Source organism: Gymnogyps californianus, chromosome 1 (assembly GCF_018139145.2).
Source record: "Gymnogyps californianus isolate 813 chromosome 1, ASM1813914v2, whole genome shotgun sequence".
NCBI classification, from domain to species: Eukaryota; Metazoa; Chordata; class Aves; order Accipitriformes; family Cathartidae; genus Gymnogyps; species Gymnogyps californianus.
In genome coordinates, this window is record NC_059471.1 from 203262677 (window position 1) to 203277645 (window position 14969).

The 14969-nt window shown below is 39.0% G+C and overlaps 1 protein-coding gene across 1 annotated transcript in view; it reads left to right on the plus strand.

Annotated features, from left to right (window-relative positions):
* Nucleotides 1–14969, plus strand: part of COG5 (component of oligomeric golgi complex 5) — a 191155-nt gene that overhangs the window by 160057 nt on the left and 16129 nt on the right. The window contains exons 15-18 of the mRNA XM_050915276.1: nt 5549–5659; nt 7051–7113; nt 7923–8026; nt 9396–9633. Of these exons, the coding sequence (XP_050771233.1) occupies nt 5549–5659; nt 7051–7113; nt 7923–8026; nt 9396–9633 (516 nt within the window). The remainder of the gene's footprint in view (nt 1–5548; nt 5660–7050; nt 7114–7922; nt 8027–9395; nt 9634–14969) is intronic.

Here is a 14969-nt window from a genome sequence, read left to right on the forward strand (position 1 = left end):
TCTTCTTTGAAAAATCAGAAGTCGTTCCAAGAACATAAATTCTTATTTATGATTTATTCTTAAATTTTAGTTGATTTTTTTTTTAAAGCAGAACATTCATTTTAATCTGTCCTCATCAGTCAAGGACCTTATTTGCCCCGACACATTCATTCAAATCCTACACTTCAGACCTCTAAATTATGTTTCTTGGTTTTGCGAATTGTCCTCTAAGTAGCTAATATATTAGGTGGCATAGCTAGTGGAGTTCAGATTGTTATGTGTTTTTCTGCTAAATGGTGTGATATTTTTACAAGAAGTAGTAAACTGATTCTAGTAAACTTTTGTGTTTCTTAGGTGGAAAGAGATTGTAAAAGACTCCTTCTGCTGTTTGGAAAACATTAAACCTAATAGTAAATCATCCCAATTATTTGTAGCTTATGGGAGAAATCCCAGGGCCAAGCCCTATTGACTCAGAAACTCTGTAAATGGATTCTGTGCTTTATAATAAGTTGTTATGATCAGGCAGGAGGCCAAGTACCAGATGGATTGATTGCTTTTTGCCAGAGGTATGGCCACGTCAGCTGCCTCTATTAGGAATGTATTTATTCTTGAAAATGTCAGCTTGACAACTGGAGTTCAATTTGTGCTATCAAAACACATTAGTCTCGTGATCCTAGAGTTAGCTCAAATGCTTTGTTGAGAGGCACTACTTTCATCTTATTTTGATTTAAGATCTTCTCCGTACTCCTAAATTATGATGCTGTTTCCTGCTCTTTAGAGAGTGGGTTTGCTGAGGCTGTTTTAGAGTAGAGAAATCAAATAAATGGAGTTTTCCAAAACTGTCAATAAGGATGCACACAAGATCTTAGTTACTTAGCGTGAAACAGAGCTTTTTCACAAAGTGTTTAGTCTGTGAAGGGAATGGTAGCAAACCAGCTCACAAATCAGTGTCTCTTCTGAGCTGCCACCTGTTGAAAGAGGGGAAGTTAGTCACTTTGAAACACTGAACAAATTACAGGAAAAGATGTATCAATAGTCTGAGCTTTTCTACAAGAAAAAGACAAACTCAGTGAGCATTTTTTTATAACCCGAGGGAGAACTGATGATTTGATTCACATCCTAATCTAAATTCTACATTCATTGCTTCATGGTGAAAACAAGAATTTAAGCCCAAAGCAATTATCATAGCACATGTCTCAACACGTGAGATCAAATCCATGCTGTCAAATTAGACGTCTGTTCTTAGGTATTAAACATAGAAAAGTGTAAAATCCAGAACACTTGATCTAGTTATTTCCAAGACATATTTCCAAAGTGGGTCTATGCAAAGGGGTGCAAATACATTTATAGGGTGAGAATTCATCTGACATGACTTCAGGCAGTATAGCCACCTGTATGTATCTACAGTACTGCTTTAGATTCCCTTTATAGTTAGTGGAGGGAAATAGGTGCATACAGGGTACATTTACTCTCTCCCTAAAGCAGGGTCTCTAAAATAGGCTAGATGAATTACTCAGTAGAAGTGCTTATTTCTCTACTTTGTGGTTTCCTGCATGTGGTCAGGTGAATCATTCCTGAAATTTTCTACATTGGGCAACTTACTGACCCAATACGAGGCACCTGCAATCTCTGCAGGTGAAGCAGTGTAACCATGTTAGTGTACTGAAGGATACAAACCAAAAGAAACTATTTTCCAGAAGGACTTCTGAATTTGGTGAAAGCACAGTGCCAGTCATGGCTTACAGTTTCTTGACCATTTCAGGATGAAGCAAGTCAGGTGGCCTTCAGTCAGCTCTTTGTGACACATTTTTTGTGTGTCAGTTTCTACAAGTGTCCTTGTTGGTTCAATAAACTACCCGATCTAGTCCTCAGATTCTGTTGAATCAGATTAAAAAAAAAAGTCTAGGCAGCTTCCTCCAGCTAGTCAGCTACTGGATTGAACCTGCAAATTTCAACCTGCTACCTTAGAGAATGCTTCATACACATGTCAGAAAGTCAATACCTCCAGTGTTTCCTTCTCATATTAGTTTAACAGCTGCCCTTTGAGTTTTCTTGAAATGCTATGTGGGACAGAAGCTCACATTCTCATTCTTGAGGGTACCACAAGACACAGCCCTTATCCTAGTGCCTGGATACATGATACAAAAGTCCTAGCTAATATTCGCTCGTGGCGGACTTCTCTGCCTCACTCCTCTCTTCCTCACTAGCATCTCATGTTGCCAGTGTGCTAGTAGCTCATGTTGGCAAAGGGAGCTCATACTCGGGTGTCACCCGCTGTAGAATTGCCACTTGCTGAGGAATGGGGTGCCTGTGCCTTGCTGGTGCCCATGAAAGTGCTGTAAACAGTAGACAGGCTTTCAGGTAAAAGCAGAAACAATTTACCCAACTCAAGTGAAGAGTGTGAGAAATCAATTGCTATACTTAAAGACAGATACAGAAAAGCGGAACAGTTACAGTCCTTGTTGTTACTGCTCGTTCAGGTCTGGCTTCAGCATGGTTTCTTTTCCTCTGTTTTCTTTTCAGCTAGCAGGCTCAAGCTAGACTAACTCCCAGGGTGACTGACAGTCCGCTGGAGATGGGATCTGGTCCTTCAGCTGCGCTTTGTCTTTTAGTTGTTTCTTTCCCAGAATGTATTCTGATTTGGGATGAAGTCACCCCTTCTGTCCTCCCTATTTCTGCTTAGCATAAATTCACCCTTCTGGCCTTCTGCATTTCTGGATAAATCTAAGTGATTAAAAAGGCATCAGATTTTGCCTCTAGTGCCCTCACCAAAAAGAAGGCCCTTGGACTGTGTCATTCAGCTGAGTGGATGTGGCTAGGCTTCACACTTACTTGACTTGACCTATTTACACAGTGCAATCCCCAGTGGGCAGATAAGAGAGGAAGAGTTATGTTACCGCTGGGCTTAAATGCATAAGTTGTGTCCAGCACAGAACTTCAAAAGTACTTGCTATATAAATGAGAGTGATGAATGTGAATCATTGATAAAACCTGGTAAGATGGAAAATAAATTGAGGGACGATTTGTGTCTAAAGTAAATGGGCCATAAGCATGGTTTGTTGGAACCCGGGAGACACAATGATGGCATTTTCCTACCTGGATGCATGATTGTACAATGGATATTAGAGGTGTCAAGAATTCAATCTAAGGCATTGGAATATTAGAATAATGATAAATTACCTGAAATCCAGATACATGCCAGTGACAAAGTGTATGTACATGAACCATGTCGGACAGAGTCAGTGCGGAACCTTCTTGCCTCAAGGCAAGGTCATAGAAATCATTGTGGTGACAGCAAGAGATGGGAACGACCACCTGTGTTCCCATGATGGTAGGGCACACCTACCCATGTAGGTGCCAGGTATTCCCATGGCACACTTCCAGGAGAAGCGGTCCTAAGGGGCCCTGCGCTGCCCAGTTCCTACTGCTAGTTACAAGGGTCGAGTTTTCCAAGCCTCTTTGTTTTAGACCAGTGATTTTATTTTAAGATATACAAGGGATCAGCACATCTAGCTGCCAAAGTTCAAATTGATTGATTTAAGGGAATTTAATATGGTAAACAATTTTAGAAAGATTGGTTGCTTTTAAGGCATTTTTAGACTTGACCTGTGAAGCTGTTCTGCACTATTGCTAACTGCAAGAGTTGCTTGTTGCTGCAGAAGGGTTATGTTGGTACTTGTTACTGGTTTTACTTGTCAGTTAAGCTTTTTCACCAGCAGAAGAGACACAGTCTAATGATTTAATAACGTCTAAGAAAAAGAAATTGTGAAACCTTTACAATAGACTCTGAGGAACTGACATTTAACTGACTAGGATGTAAAATTTTACTGTCTTAATAGTGTCTTTTATGTTTAATAGTTGTAAATGTGCAAAAAACCAATTGAGTAGTCTGTACTGTGCTTAAAAAAGGTGTGAAAAAAGGTTATTGGGGTCTGGGAGGGTAGTCAGCTGGGTGGACAGGGTGTTTCTCTGCACAGCTGTTTTGTTATTAATCTGTGAAGCTGTAAGCATGAGAAGCAGAATTCTTAAAACCAGTCAAGTCTATCAAATAGAAATATCAGGAAGGAAACAGATGTACGTAGCTCATATAGCTGTTCTCATCAGGAAGGCAGGAAGATGCTGAGACGATATATTTGTCAGCTAGTCTAAAGATGCATTCTGATGTCAAGTAATTGAAGATACATTGGAAAAGATTTTTCCCTCTGCAAAGGCCTCAGAAACCTATTTATCCTGAAATAATCCCTAAATTTGAAGAAAGGGAAATGAACTGATATTGTCACCGTAGTGCTGTGAATACGTTTGAGTTCCTGTGTGCTTGCAGGAACTTGTCTGAAACTTCATTATTAGCAGTGCTGTCAAATACTAGAAAACTTTGTTTGCATGCTGTCTGTGTTTATGCTGAGTGGAAGCTATGGGAAGTACAGGAATAGTGTTTCACTAGTAAAGATTCACTGCTTCCCATAACTTAAAAATTTTCTTGTTATGTTTGTTCCTTTTGTTCTTAAACAATTGTTACTGTATATTCAGTTTTAGTTTAGGAGCTTTCTGTAGGACCTACCACTGTGTTTAAAGACACACTTCATAAAAGTCTCTTGATGACTTGTTCAATGAGTTGAGTGTATTTTTACTGAGAGACTTTTGGAGCTAGGCATCTTCAGGAGTTTCCTGGAGGATGATTTTGTATCCTGAAATATAGATAACTAGTCAGATAATTATATCTCAGTAAAGCCTTCTATTAATAGCTATTCTTGCTGTAATATTTAGACGTACTTCTTCTAGAACTCACATAGCCTTTTGTCAATTCTTTCTATTTCTGCAGCTTTCAGTGCACAAGAAAATTTCCATTTGTTTCCCAATTACAATTTATTTTATTTTAAATTATAAACATATGCTGTGGGGACTGTTTGGTAGTTAATTGCTGTTTATGTATCACCCTGGAACTTTGATTTCTGTGGTAATGATAAAAAGTGCATGCTTTGTAGAGTTTAAATATGAAGAAATAATTTTTTTATTTTTGCTGAAAGATTCGTGGATATGACTCTCTTTAATGACAGGACTAGCAGCTTTGGTCCTTGCAGTTCTATTTTCCTGTTCATTTACAAGCCACTAATGCGTACAAAGCTGTAAGCCATCTATTTGAAGAAACAGAGTTCTTAAGGAGAGGCTTGAACAGTTGTCAGAAGTAAGGACTGAGGGTGTACAGAAAAGCATACCCTTTCAGTTCTGCTGCTGCTAGTTTATACTGCATCCTCGGGTAGGTGACTTCACCTGACTCTTAGATTACAAAGGTGAAGTTATGCTGGGACTAGGTATCTCCAAGAGATCTGGGTCTGAGTGCTGTGGTTTGGGAGCCGAGACAGCAGTCTCTCACGGTTCCTGTTCCTGTTGTTCAGTTTGTGTCATCTGGAGATGGAAATCATATGAATCAAGACAAGAGTTAAATGGAAGAACGTTGGTACTGAAGACCTATGGCTTTCTGCCATGGTCTAAGTTTAGTTAACTGTAATTTTGTGCTGATGCACTGTTTAAAGAGTTGGTACTGTTTTAACAATTTGTGCAATCACTGCAGCTGTCTACTCAAGGAGATGCCAGCCAGGTGATTGGACCACTCACAGAGGGACAGAGGAGGAACGTGGCGGTAGTTAATTCGCTATACAAACTGCACCAATCGGTTCTGAAGGTAGGCTTCCTTTGGTATTTCTCTTCTTGCCATAATGTTAACTTCCTTGCTCTATCGTATGCGTATTCTCCCACTAGCTGACGAGAACTGTGACAAATACAGCCTGATTTTGGATTAAGAGCTGCACCTTGCTATGCATTTGTACAACTCTCTGAGACTTGGCTGGCCCTTGTAAGCGCTGCTATGTGACAAATTGTCAATATCAGAAGAGGAGTGAAAGATGTGTTTATAGAGAATAATCACATCTCACAGCTGTTGTTTTGTGAGCCTAAACAATTGAAGTCTTTCTGTTTTTTCTTATCAGGTAAGCTCTGTCTTTGTACTGGTCAGCCTGATAGCCCTTGTCTGCATCTGTTCCAGCCCAAGCTTGTCTTTCTCAGAAGACCCTCACTGCTTTCCCACGATTGTGTCCAAACTGAAAAGGAGAAGGAAAGGGTGAAATCAAGAAAAGCAGCACCTGACAAATATCTCCGTGCATTGTTGCTGTGACCAAAGTCTGGCCTGGAAATGTTTTCAACACTAAGCACAGTTATGAATAATTCCAATTTACTGGCTTAGTGATGCCAATGGTTACACAGTCTCTGTAAATTAAAACAAACAGATATAGTGGTAGTTGTAGTTAATCGTGTTTAAATCCTAGCCTGATTAGAAAAAAGATCATGAGTACTCCTGACTGTGGATAAGTTTAAAGAATGTTAAAAAATGCTAAAAAGCCTATAAAATTTGCTTGGATTTTGCAAACAGATGGTAGATCAACTTTTAAGTCTGCTTTCTCTGATGTATTTAGTAATGAACCTCATGTGCCTTAGTGTTGGAGGGAGATCTGATATGATTCAGTCTTTGAGTTCAGTACTTATCTGGCTTAAAAATACTATTGTGTAGCATGTTCATAACTGTAAGGAAATTGGTAGAATATTCCTTCAGACCACTCCTTGACTTTCAGTTCTAATATCGTTGTAGCTGTACATAAACAGCTATTTAACATGTAGTATTATAATAGTCATAATACTGAGAAAGAACAACCATTCTTTCAAATATTTGCCATAGAGCTGCTTGTATAGCTCTCCATAAATTCTATGCTTAGCACTGGGAGAACAGACCACTTATTTTTATTCTGATTCTGTTAACCCTTCAGCTAAATTTCAGTTGAACTCAATTGAATCATTTCTTTGCCAAGGCAGAAGCAGAGTCCATAGGAGATTTGAGAGCAAAGGAGTGATACTGGTGTAATGAAAATTCTGTCTATATGAAACACATTTGATAGTTATCTATACCTGTGTAAACCACTGATTACTAAGGATAACTCAGCATGTTTTTAAATGAAATTAAATATTATGGATTCTAATAATTTTTTGAATGTTGACTATTAACAATTACTTTAAAATTTTTAGGTCATTACCAATCAGAGCTCATTTCCAGCAGCAGCTGAGCAAACAGTCACAACTGCCTTAAAGGTAATTGCATGTCCATGTGCTGAAGGGATAGGGCTGAGCTTTGCTTTGTTTGTTACACTTAAAATGGGCCCTTATTTTCCCAGGTATTATTTTGTGTCAGTATATGTTAGTCAAAGGTATACAAATATTCTGAAATTTATATTTTATTGTATCTGCAGCTACATATATGTTGCATGTGCCAAATCACTGCTTGAGTAGCGTTTGTATTCAAGAATATTCTTGCAATGGTCAGAACCCAGATGTCATCTGACTGAAAATACATGTCTTTCTCTGCAGCATTCACACAGCAATAACTGGATCCTTCATCACCCCCTAACCCCCCCGACATACACATAAAATTAAGATTTTTTTGCTACCTGGTGCTTTTCAGGGGGGTGATGTGGATGGCCGTGCAGCCCTCTGTGGATGACAGCTATCCACATCCGTCCTGCTGTGCACTGATCTGGGAGGGGCTGTGTGCAGCGCAACGAAGGGCAGCTGGCGTGTCTGGGGAACGAACAGCTGAACCAAGTGTGTGCACCAAAACGTGTACATTTACAAACCAGGAATGCCAGATTGTCGTGCACCTTTTTGAAGGAAGGCTTTACATAGAAGTAGTAAACAGCCTTATTTCTGTACTTTACTGGTAAAATCAATTTATGAGAAATGTTATCTTAGGCTTTTGTCCTTCTCTTTAGCAGTTTCTAAAGCATTTCAACCGAAAAGCACTGTTGAAATGAACTGTTTGTCAAGGTATTTTTGAGGTGTCAAAATGCAAATGCTTCTAGTTTCTGTTTCCTTACTTCTGCCTTTTTCTTATTATATTTTAGGCAGTCCATGATCTAATGGGTAGTGCTGTTCAACCGTTACTGAACTCTGTAGGAGATTCAGTAGAAGCTATTATCATCACTATGCACCAGGAAGATTTTTCTGGGTAACTAGAAATATTTTTTAAATTTACCATTGCTTTAGTAAGACGTCCTGCATATGCATAATAGATTTTTATTGCCACAATGTCCTTGGAGCAAAAGCGCTTGTTTGTTGAGGGGAAGGCGATGCTTTATGGTCAATGAACACAGAAAGCAGAATTACACCTATCTATTGAAACAAATTAATCAGGTAGCATCTGTCTTCTCCCCCCCCCCTTTTTTTTTCATATCTGTTGAGTAAAATTAATTTTAAATAGAAAAATAAAACCAAGCAGAGGCCATTTTTGTGCTTAAAAAAACCCTTTTGCTTTCAAAACTTACTTTGTGGACAGTCTTCAGAACTGTCAATATTCTTGTTTCTAAAAATAAAGCATATAACCTCTGATTGAAAATTACAAAGAAGTTTTTCTAAATTGTTATTGAATATGAAATGGTTCAAAAAAATCTTTTTTATTGAAAGCTCAGATTTAGTGTATTATGCTATTTTCCCATAGCATTTTAATTAAAATTTCCAGTATTCTTTAGCTGCAAAGATCTTGAGTCCTATCTATAATTCAGACTTCCTTCCTGAGTGTTATTTTGGTTATCTCTGTTCTGACATTGCTTATATCATCATCAGATGTCCTGTTTTCTGTCTTGGAAATTCACTGAAAATAGTATATTTTCAGAGGTGTTTTAAATTTTCCTTTTGACTTTTTTTTTTTTTAAACAATATTTTACCCTCTCCATCTTTCTTTTGCCACCAGTAGCAAAATACCTCTGTAGGTGGATAAACTGATTCCAGCCAAAGGCTAAGTTTTGTTAGATAGCCTGTATGCTCAGGTTCCTGAGTTTGGAAGAGCTCTTTTGCCTGACTGTGATTCAAAGAAGGAGTATGGTGATTGATTGCTGTGTCCTGTAGCTTCTGTGCTGCTTCTGTGGTAATTAGATTGACTTTATAATCCTGGGTTTGGAGGAATCTAGGAAACTAATTCTATATAGAGAACAGGTTTGGGATAGGCTAAACTAGTAACCCTGTGACATGTGCTTCTATTTTCTGATCCGTTGTTAGAGTTTCAAATCAACAACTGGGACATTTAAATTTAGGGGCTGGATTTGAGGTTTAGGCTCCAAACTGGTGGAGGCTCTGCAAGTTGGGTAGGAGTGGGGTGATTTCCTTTGTCTTGTTAGGATGGGAATGGCTGATAGAGGTATTTTTTGACTACGGTTTCAGAGAGCGCTACATGCTCTTTATTCTGAGTAGAAATGAGACTACAATTCATGCCATGACTTCGTGGGGTAGGAAAAAGATTTAAAAGAATCCGATAGGTTTTGGTTGTGTTTTAAAGATGAATTTAGCTGTCCTCATTTCTTTTTTCTTTTCTTTTTTTTCAGATCATTATCCAGCTCAGGAAAACCAGATGTCCCTTGTTCTCTGTACATGAAAGAACTACAGGGTTTTATAGCAAGAGTCATGAGCGACTACTTCAGACATTTTGAGTGTTTTGACTTTGTCTTTGATAACACTGAAGCCATGGCTCAAAGAGCAATTGAACTTTTCATTCGCAATGCCAGTCTAATAAGGCCCCTTGGTGAAGGTGGGAAGATGCGGCTTGCAGCGGATTTTGCACAGGTACCCTTAATACTGATTTCTGCTTTTTAGTGTTACTTCACTGTGTTCACTGAAAAGTATCAATACGTTTGTCCCCATCAAAGTATAAACAGGCAGTTGTAGAGATCAGTGCATTCCGGTTCTAAACATCCTCTCTGATGAGATACTGTATCCTGAGAAATGCATCCACTAAGTAGTTGAAGATCCCTCGTCACCGTAAGGCACATTCAGGGAGGTCTGACAGCTTCCTATCAAGTGGCTGTTGCATTTAAATTCAGCTGTGTCTTGACATTTTATCCCACTTGTCTGACCTCTTCAGTATGTCCATCATTTGCCACCATTCATTCACTTCATTCTTTCTCTCTCTTCTAATGGAATGATGTGTCACTTTCTTAATCGCTTTATATATCGCAGTGCCCACAGTGGTTAATCACTAACTCAGCTGCCTCGCAGTGTAGGAGACAAGCTAAAGAAATACCAATATCCTGTGGAAGAACTGCCCTTTCGGTTACAGAAGGGCAGTTTTCTTGTGGGATTCTCTTCATGACCTGATTGACTTATCTGCCTCTCAGTTTTACCTAGCTCTTCTACGAGACTAAAACATAAAACAAATTGCCAGATTAATATCCACTACTTACCTGCATTATCTACTATATTCAAATTTAATTTGTTAATAGTAACACTGTGTGATTAACTTGCCAAAGACTACAGGCATCCACTAGATTGGTCTGAGGGTACCGGTTATTATTATCCAAGCGGAAAAGAGAATTAGCCCTAGCTGTCTGCATACCGAGTGCTGCTTTTGGCTGGTAGGTAACTGAGGTAGGAGAAGGCGGCAGGGAGGGAAGAATCGCTGCCATCTCTGCTTCTGCTTGTGGCTGCTTTGTATCATTTGCCTGGGAGTTCCATACTCCTGAGTAAAGTTTTTTTTATTCATTACTCAAAAGTAGCAAATCAGCCTTTAACCACAGAAGTTAAGGGGAAGTTTTCAGTTGCTTTCAGTGAGAAGGTTCCGTTCCCTTCTCTATTTTGAAGACAATGGCATAAAATTGCAGGAAAAAAAGGACGCTTGACTCCTCCTCTGGAAGGAATATAGATAGTTTTTGTAATTTATGCTGCAGTACTAAAGTAAGTCATATGAATTTGGGAAATATCTTCACCTAGTTCTACAGTAAAGAGCGTCTGATCTAAGCATCTATTACAATAATACTAAAAATATCACTTGTTTATCTTTTTTAAACACTTATTTTTCTCATTTTGACACGGGCTGCTTTTTAAGTGAAAAATGAAGGTATGTTTTCATCTGAGTGTAGGGGGATTTGCATGTTCTTCCCCACTGTGCTGAGTATAACTCCTGAATGGACAACTGTGTGAAGATAAATGTTCTGATTTCTCTTCTTTTGTACTGTGGAAAAAAACCACCAGGTTTTGAATTCATTCTTGTCTCCTGCCTTCAACTGTTGCTGCATCTGGGGGCTGCCTTGGGTTTTTCTCATCTTCACATTGCACCATATTTTTGGCTTGTTTAAAAATGGGCTTAAGACAAGAACTGTCTTGAGTCCGACCAGACCCATACAGCCACCTCAACTCTCACTCTGTGCCTTTGAGCATCTCTGCACAGAGCTCCTTAGGGTGTCCCAGGCTGCACAGGGGCTGTAGTGTCCCGAATGGCCTGGACACTATATCCTGTTGCTCAGCATAACAGAAAAAGGACCAAAACATTTTGTATGTGGAGGCTGCCTTATATCCATGTTTTCTGGGGTGTGTCTGCCCCTCCCGAAACCCTGGTGGGTTTTGGGCACGTGCCCGTGACACCAGCTCCTGGTAGCCTCATTGGGGAGGTTGTAGTTGCTCTGACCCGGCCAGGACTCCTGGGCATGTTTGCTGAAATGTGGCCGTAATCCTGAACAGGACTCGTTTCACTTGCATGCTCCCCTTCCCATGGCACGTGGCTTTGTCGAGGAAAAGACTTGATTCCTCCAAAGAGAAGGGGAGGTTGCTGCTGCTTTGGGCTGAGGAGAGCAGGGAGCAGGTATTTGGCTGGGCTGCTGGCTTGATGGGAAGGATGAACTTTTCCAAATGGCCATAAATGCTGCCTGCAGGGTTTTTTTCAGTCTCAGAAAGGCACTGCATTGTTGGACTAAAGCCAAACCCGAAGGAAAGGACCTGCCTGGAAAGACACTCTGTGTGTAGGAGGAGGTTTGTTTATAAACTGTTTCTACTTGTGCTCTGTCTTGTAGAGTCATTTTGAATTTTCTGTACTCAAAAAGGGTTACATGTTCCTGCTTAAAACTGGCTTTTGAGATCTAAAACCCCTTTTGGTGTTTTGGGGTTACTTGCAAGCAAAAGACCTGGGCAGAAATCTGTCCAGAAGCTTTGGTTAATTTGAGGTCCTACTATAACCGCGCATGCAGTAAGTCAAATAATCTTGGGTTGCATCAGATTTTGGGTATCTCATGTGCTTGTGCACATTTCTTTCAGGGCAAAGTTAGAGTTATAGCTGCCTTGTACTCAGCAGAATAGCTTTGGCTGAGAGTCAGATTTGAAAATTTTTGCACTGGAAACATGTTTTACTGATAAGTTGCCTCAAAACAACAGGTGTCTACAAAGAAGGGGGAAAACTGAGGCTTCAAGTTCTCTTCATTCAGAACTGGTTCAGTGAGGTACACAACAGCCAATTTTCTTGAGTAAGGCTCAGCTGCTTATACAGTTAGGAATCATTGCTGTAATTTTATTGAATTCTCTATCTTACCCTGTTTCCAGTGTCAGTATTGCATTTTGCTCTCTTGTGCATTACAGATATTTCAGTGGTAAGACTAGGTGTGTGCTAGTGTGGCAGCTGTAAACAGAGGTATGATAGGCTTGAAATATGCCTGAATATCATTAATGTGATTTCATGAAGATCAGTGCTTACAGGAACACAGAAACATTTTAAGCCCTAGAAAATGTCTGCAGTGCTGCAAGGTTATTATCACATACTGTGCTGTTCCTTGGGACTCTTGTTTGAAATATTTCCAGTCTACAGGCTGAATTCACCTCTTTTCATGCTCTCAGATTTTATGCAGGCAATTGCACAAGATTACTTTTCAGTTCACTCCTATAAATTCCTGGATCAGTTTGTGTTCATTTGTTTTTGTATTTTTAAGGTGACCATAATTCAGTATTCATGTATGTAATACCAGATTTCACTTTTTAATTCAGTACTAGTCAGACTGAAAAAAATGTTCTCCTGGAGGCAAGCAAGCCAGCAAGCCCTGATGGTTTTTCAGCATTTATGTTAATGGGGAGTACCAGTTCTTCTCCAGAGGACTTTTTAACTTGCTTGGTATTCAGAGTTGTTACAGCACTTACAGTTAGGCACGCTTTGGGATTGGTGGCTTGTAGTTCAGGCCTTCGTAAAACCTGATGGAAGTGCTGGACAATGCAGCAAAGAATGAAGTACAAGCGCGATCAGTTGAGAAATTTATTAAGAAGAAAAGAGGAATCTACAGTAATATTTGGCATGGAAATTAGTAGTCTGCTACATAAAGTTTGTAAGCTGATATAGGAAAATAGCTGTTTATTAATAGCGAATACAAATCACAACTGCATTGAAAAAAACTAGTCTTGAACTTGCAGAGACTAAGTAATCTTATGCTTCATGGCATGAAGGCATGACATGATTTCCCATCTTTTCATAGTACAGGTGTATGTTTGGAGTGACATATAAGGCAGGAGCCACTGTCTGTGCCAAGAACCCCATCTCATGTCATGACTGATTATTTTCAGCCTTCTTGAGTGAACTATTTTTATTGGTCCTGTTTGAGTTAATACTATTCTATATATACCTTCATATATTTCTTTTCTAGGTGTGATTTATAGTTGGATATTTTCGCATTGTTCAGTACTGTGTTCAACAGTTTTGATGGGGCATAGTTAACACTGCCACCAACTCTTCAAGTCTTTATCAATAAAGTACTGCAAAATGTTTGGGTTTTATTGAATTTTCCTAGAAAAATGTTTTTACTGTAGAAGTTGACAATGCTAAATTCTAATGCAGAAGAAATGTTTCTATCTGCTGGTTAGCCTATGGTCAGAATCTGGTTTCCTGATTCAATATGTGGCATTAAAAAAGCAAGCATATCAGGCATTTGGGTTGTTAAAAATGTAAACAGATTTGCTCATTTGATCAAACATGATGATACAAGTGTAAAAATGCTTTTTATAATTTTTCCTAAAAAATTTCCTTTCTAGTTACTTACAGAGAAGTGAGAGATGCAGGATGCTGTAATCACAGTTGTAGTCATAAGGACAGAAACTACTAAAGCTAAAATGCACTTAATGTTTAATGCTAACTATCTTACTGGAAGGAGGAAATTATTTTCTGATGTGTGTTATTTTGGAGGTATTACAGTGGAAGGTTTTACTTAAACATCAACCGTTTTGGAATTGCTGCATGGAGGAGAAATCAAATTCCCCATCCCTTCAAGGCCAGCTTCTTTCATATAATAGTTCAGAGCTCTTCTGCTCCCTTGCTTGTTAAAGCATTCTCTCCTGGTGAATGGCTAGAAAAAAGCATTTTGAGTTAACATTTAAAAACTTGGAATTCATCTTGGCCAGGAGGAAATGTAATTGCTAAAAATTTAATGTTAAGATTTTCCAGCTGAAAAAACAGCTGTTTAGTAATGAGAGATCTTGAAAATGCCACAATAGGCACTAAACAATAACTTCACTGTGGGGTTTTTCAAAGCGCTTTTCAATATATATGCATTATCTGTATCTAGACTATGTATTAACTTCACCCTTGGGTTGCTGAACATAATCCAATTAGAGAAGCCAGCCATGTGATGTATTTTTTACAATATGGCTAGCCAGTGAATAGTTCAACAGATAATTGACCACCTAGCCATGGGCTATGGCAGGGTCATATGAGAAGAAAAGATAATACAGCCTTTTTGGGCTTAGAGAGCAAGAATCATTGAGAAGAAGCATATGTTCTGCAGGAGTCTGCCACTGTGTTCTGTGAAGCATAGCAAAATAACATGAATAAATCATGGAAAAGCAATGGGTTTTGAACAAAGGTGGAAGAAATGAGGCAGAGTCATTAGGCCTTCTTCTGTTCTAGCTGCCCCTTCCTTTTTGGCAGGCACGTGCACTTCCTACTGCTTCTCTTGGATCCTGTGTCAATGATTATCTCACATTAGTTGATCAAGCCTCTGTGGTTGCAGATTACTGCTTGGACACCTGATTTATCACTGAATTTAACTTGGATGTCTGGATTTTCAAATTTGCAGTTCTGGGAGATAAATTTGGAAAAGAAACAAAACATACTACTTACCCTTTCATATGTAAAGTCCATAGGACATGGCTGTATGAAA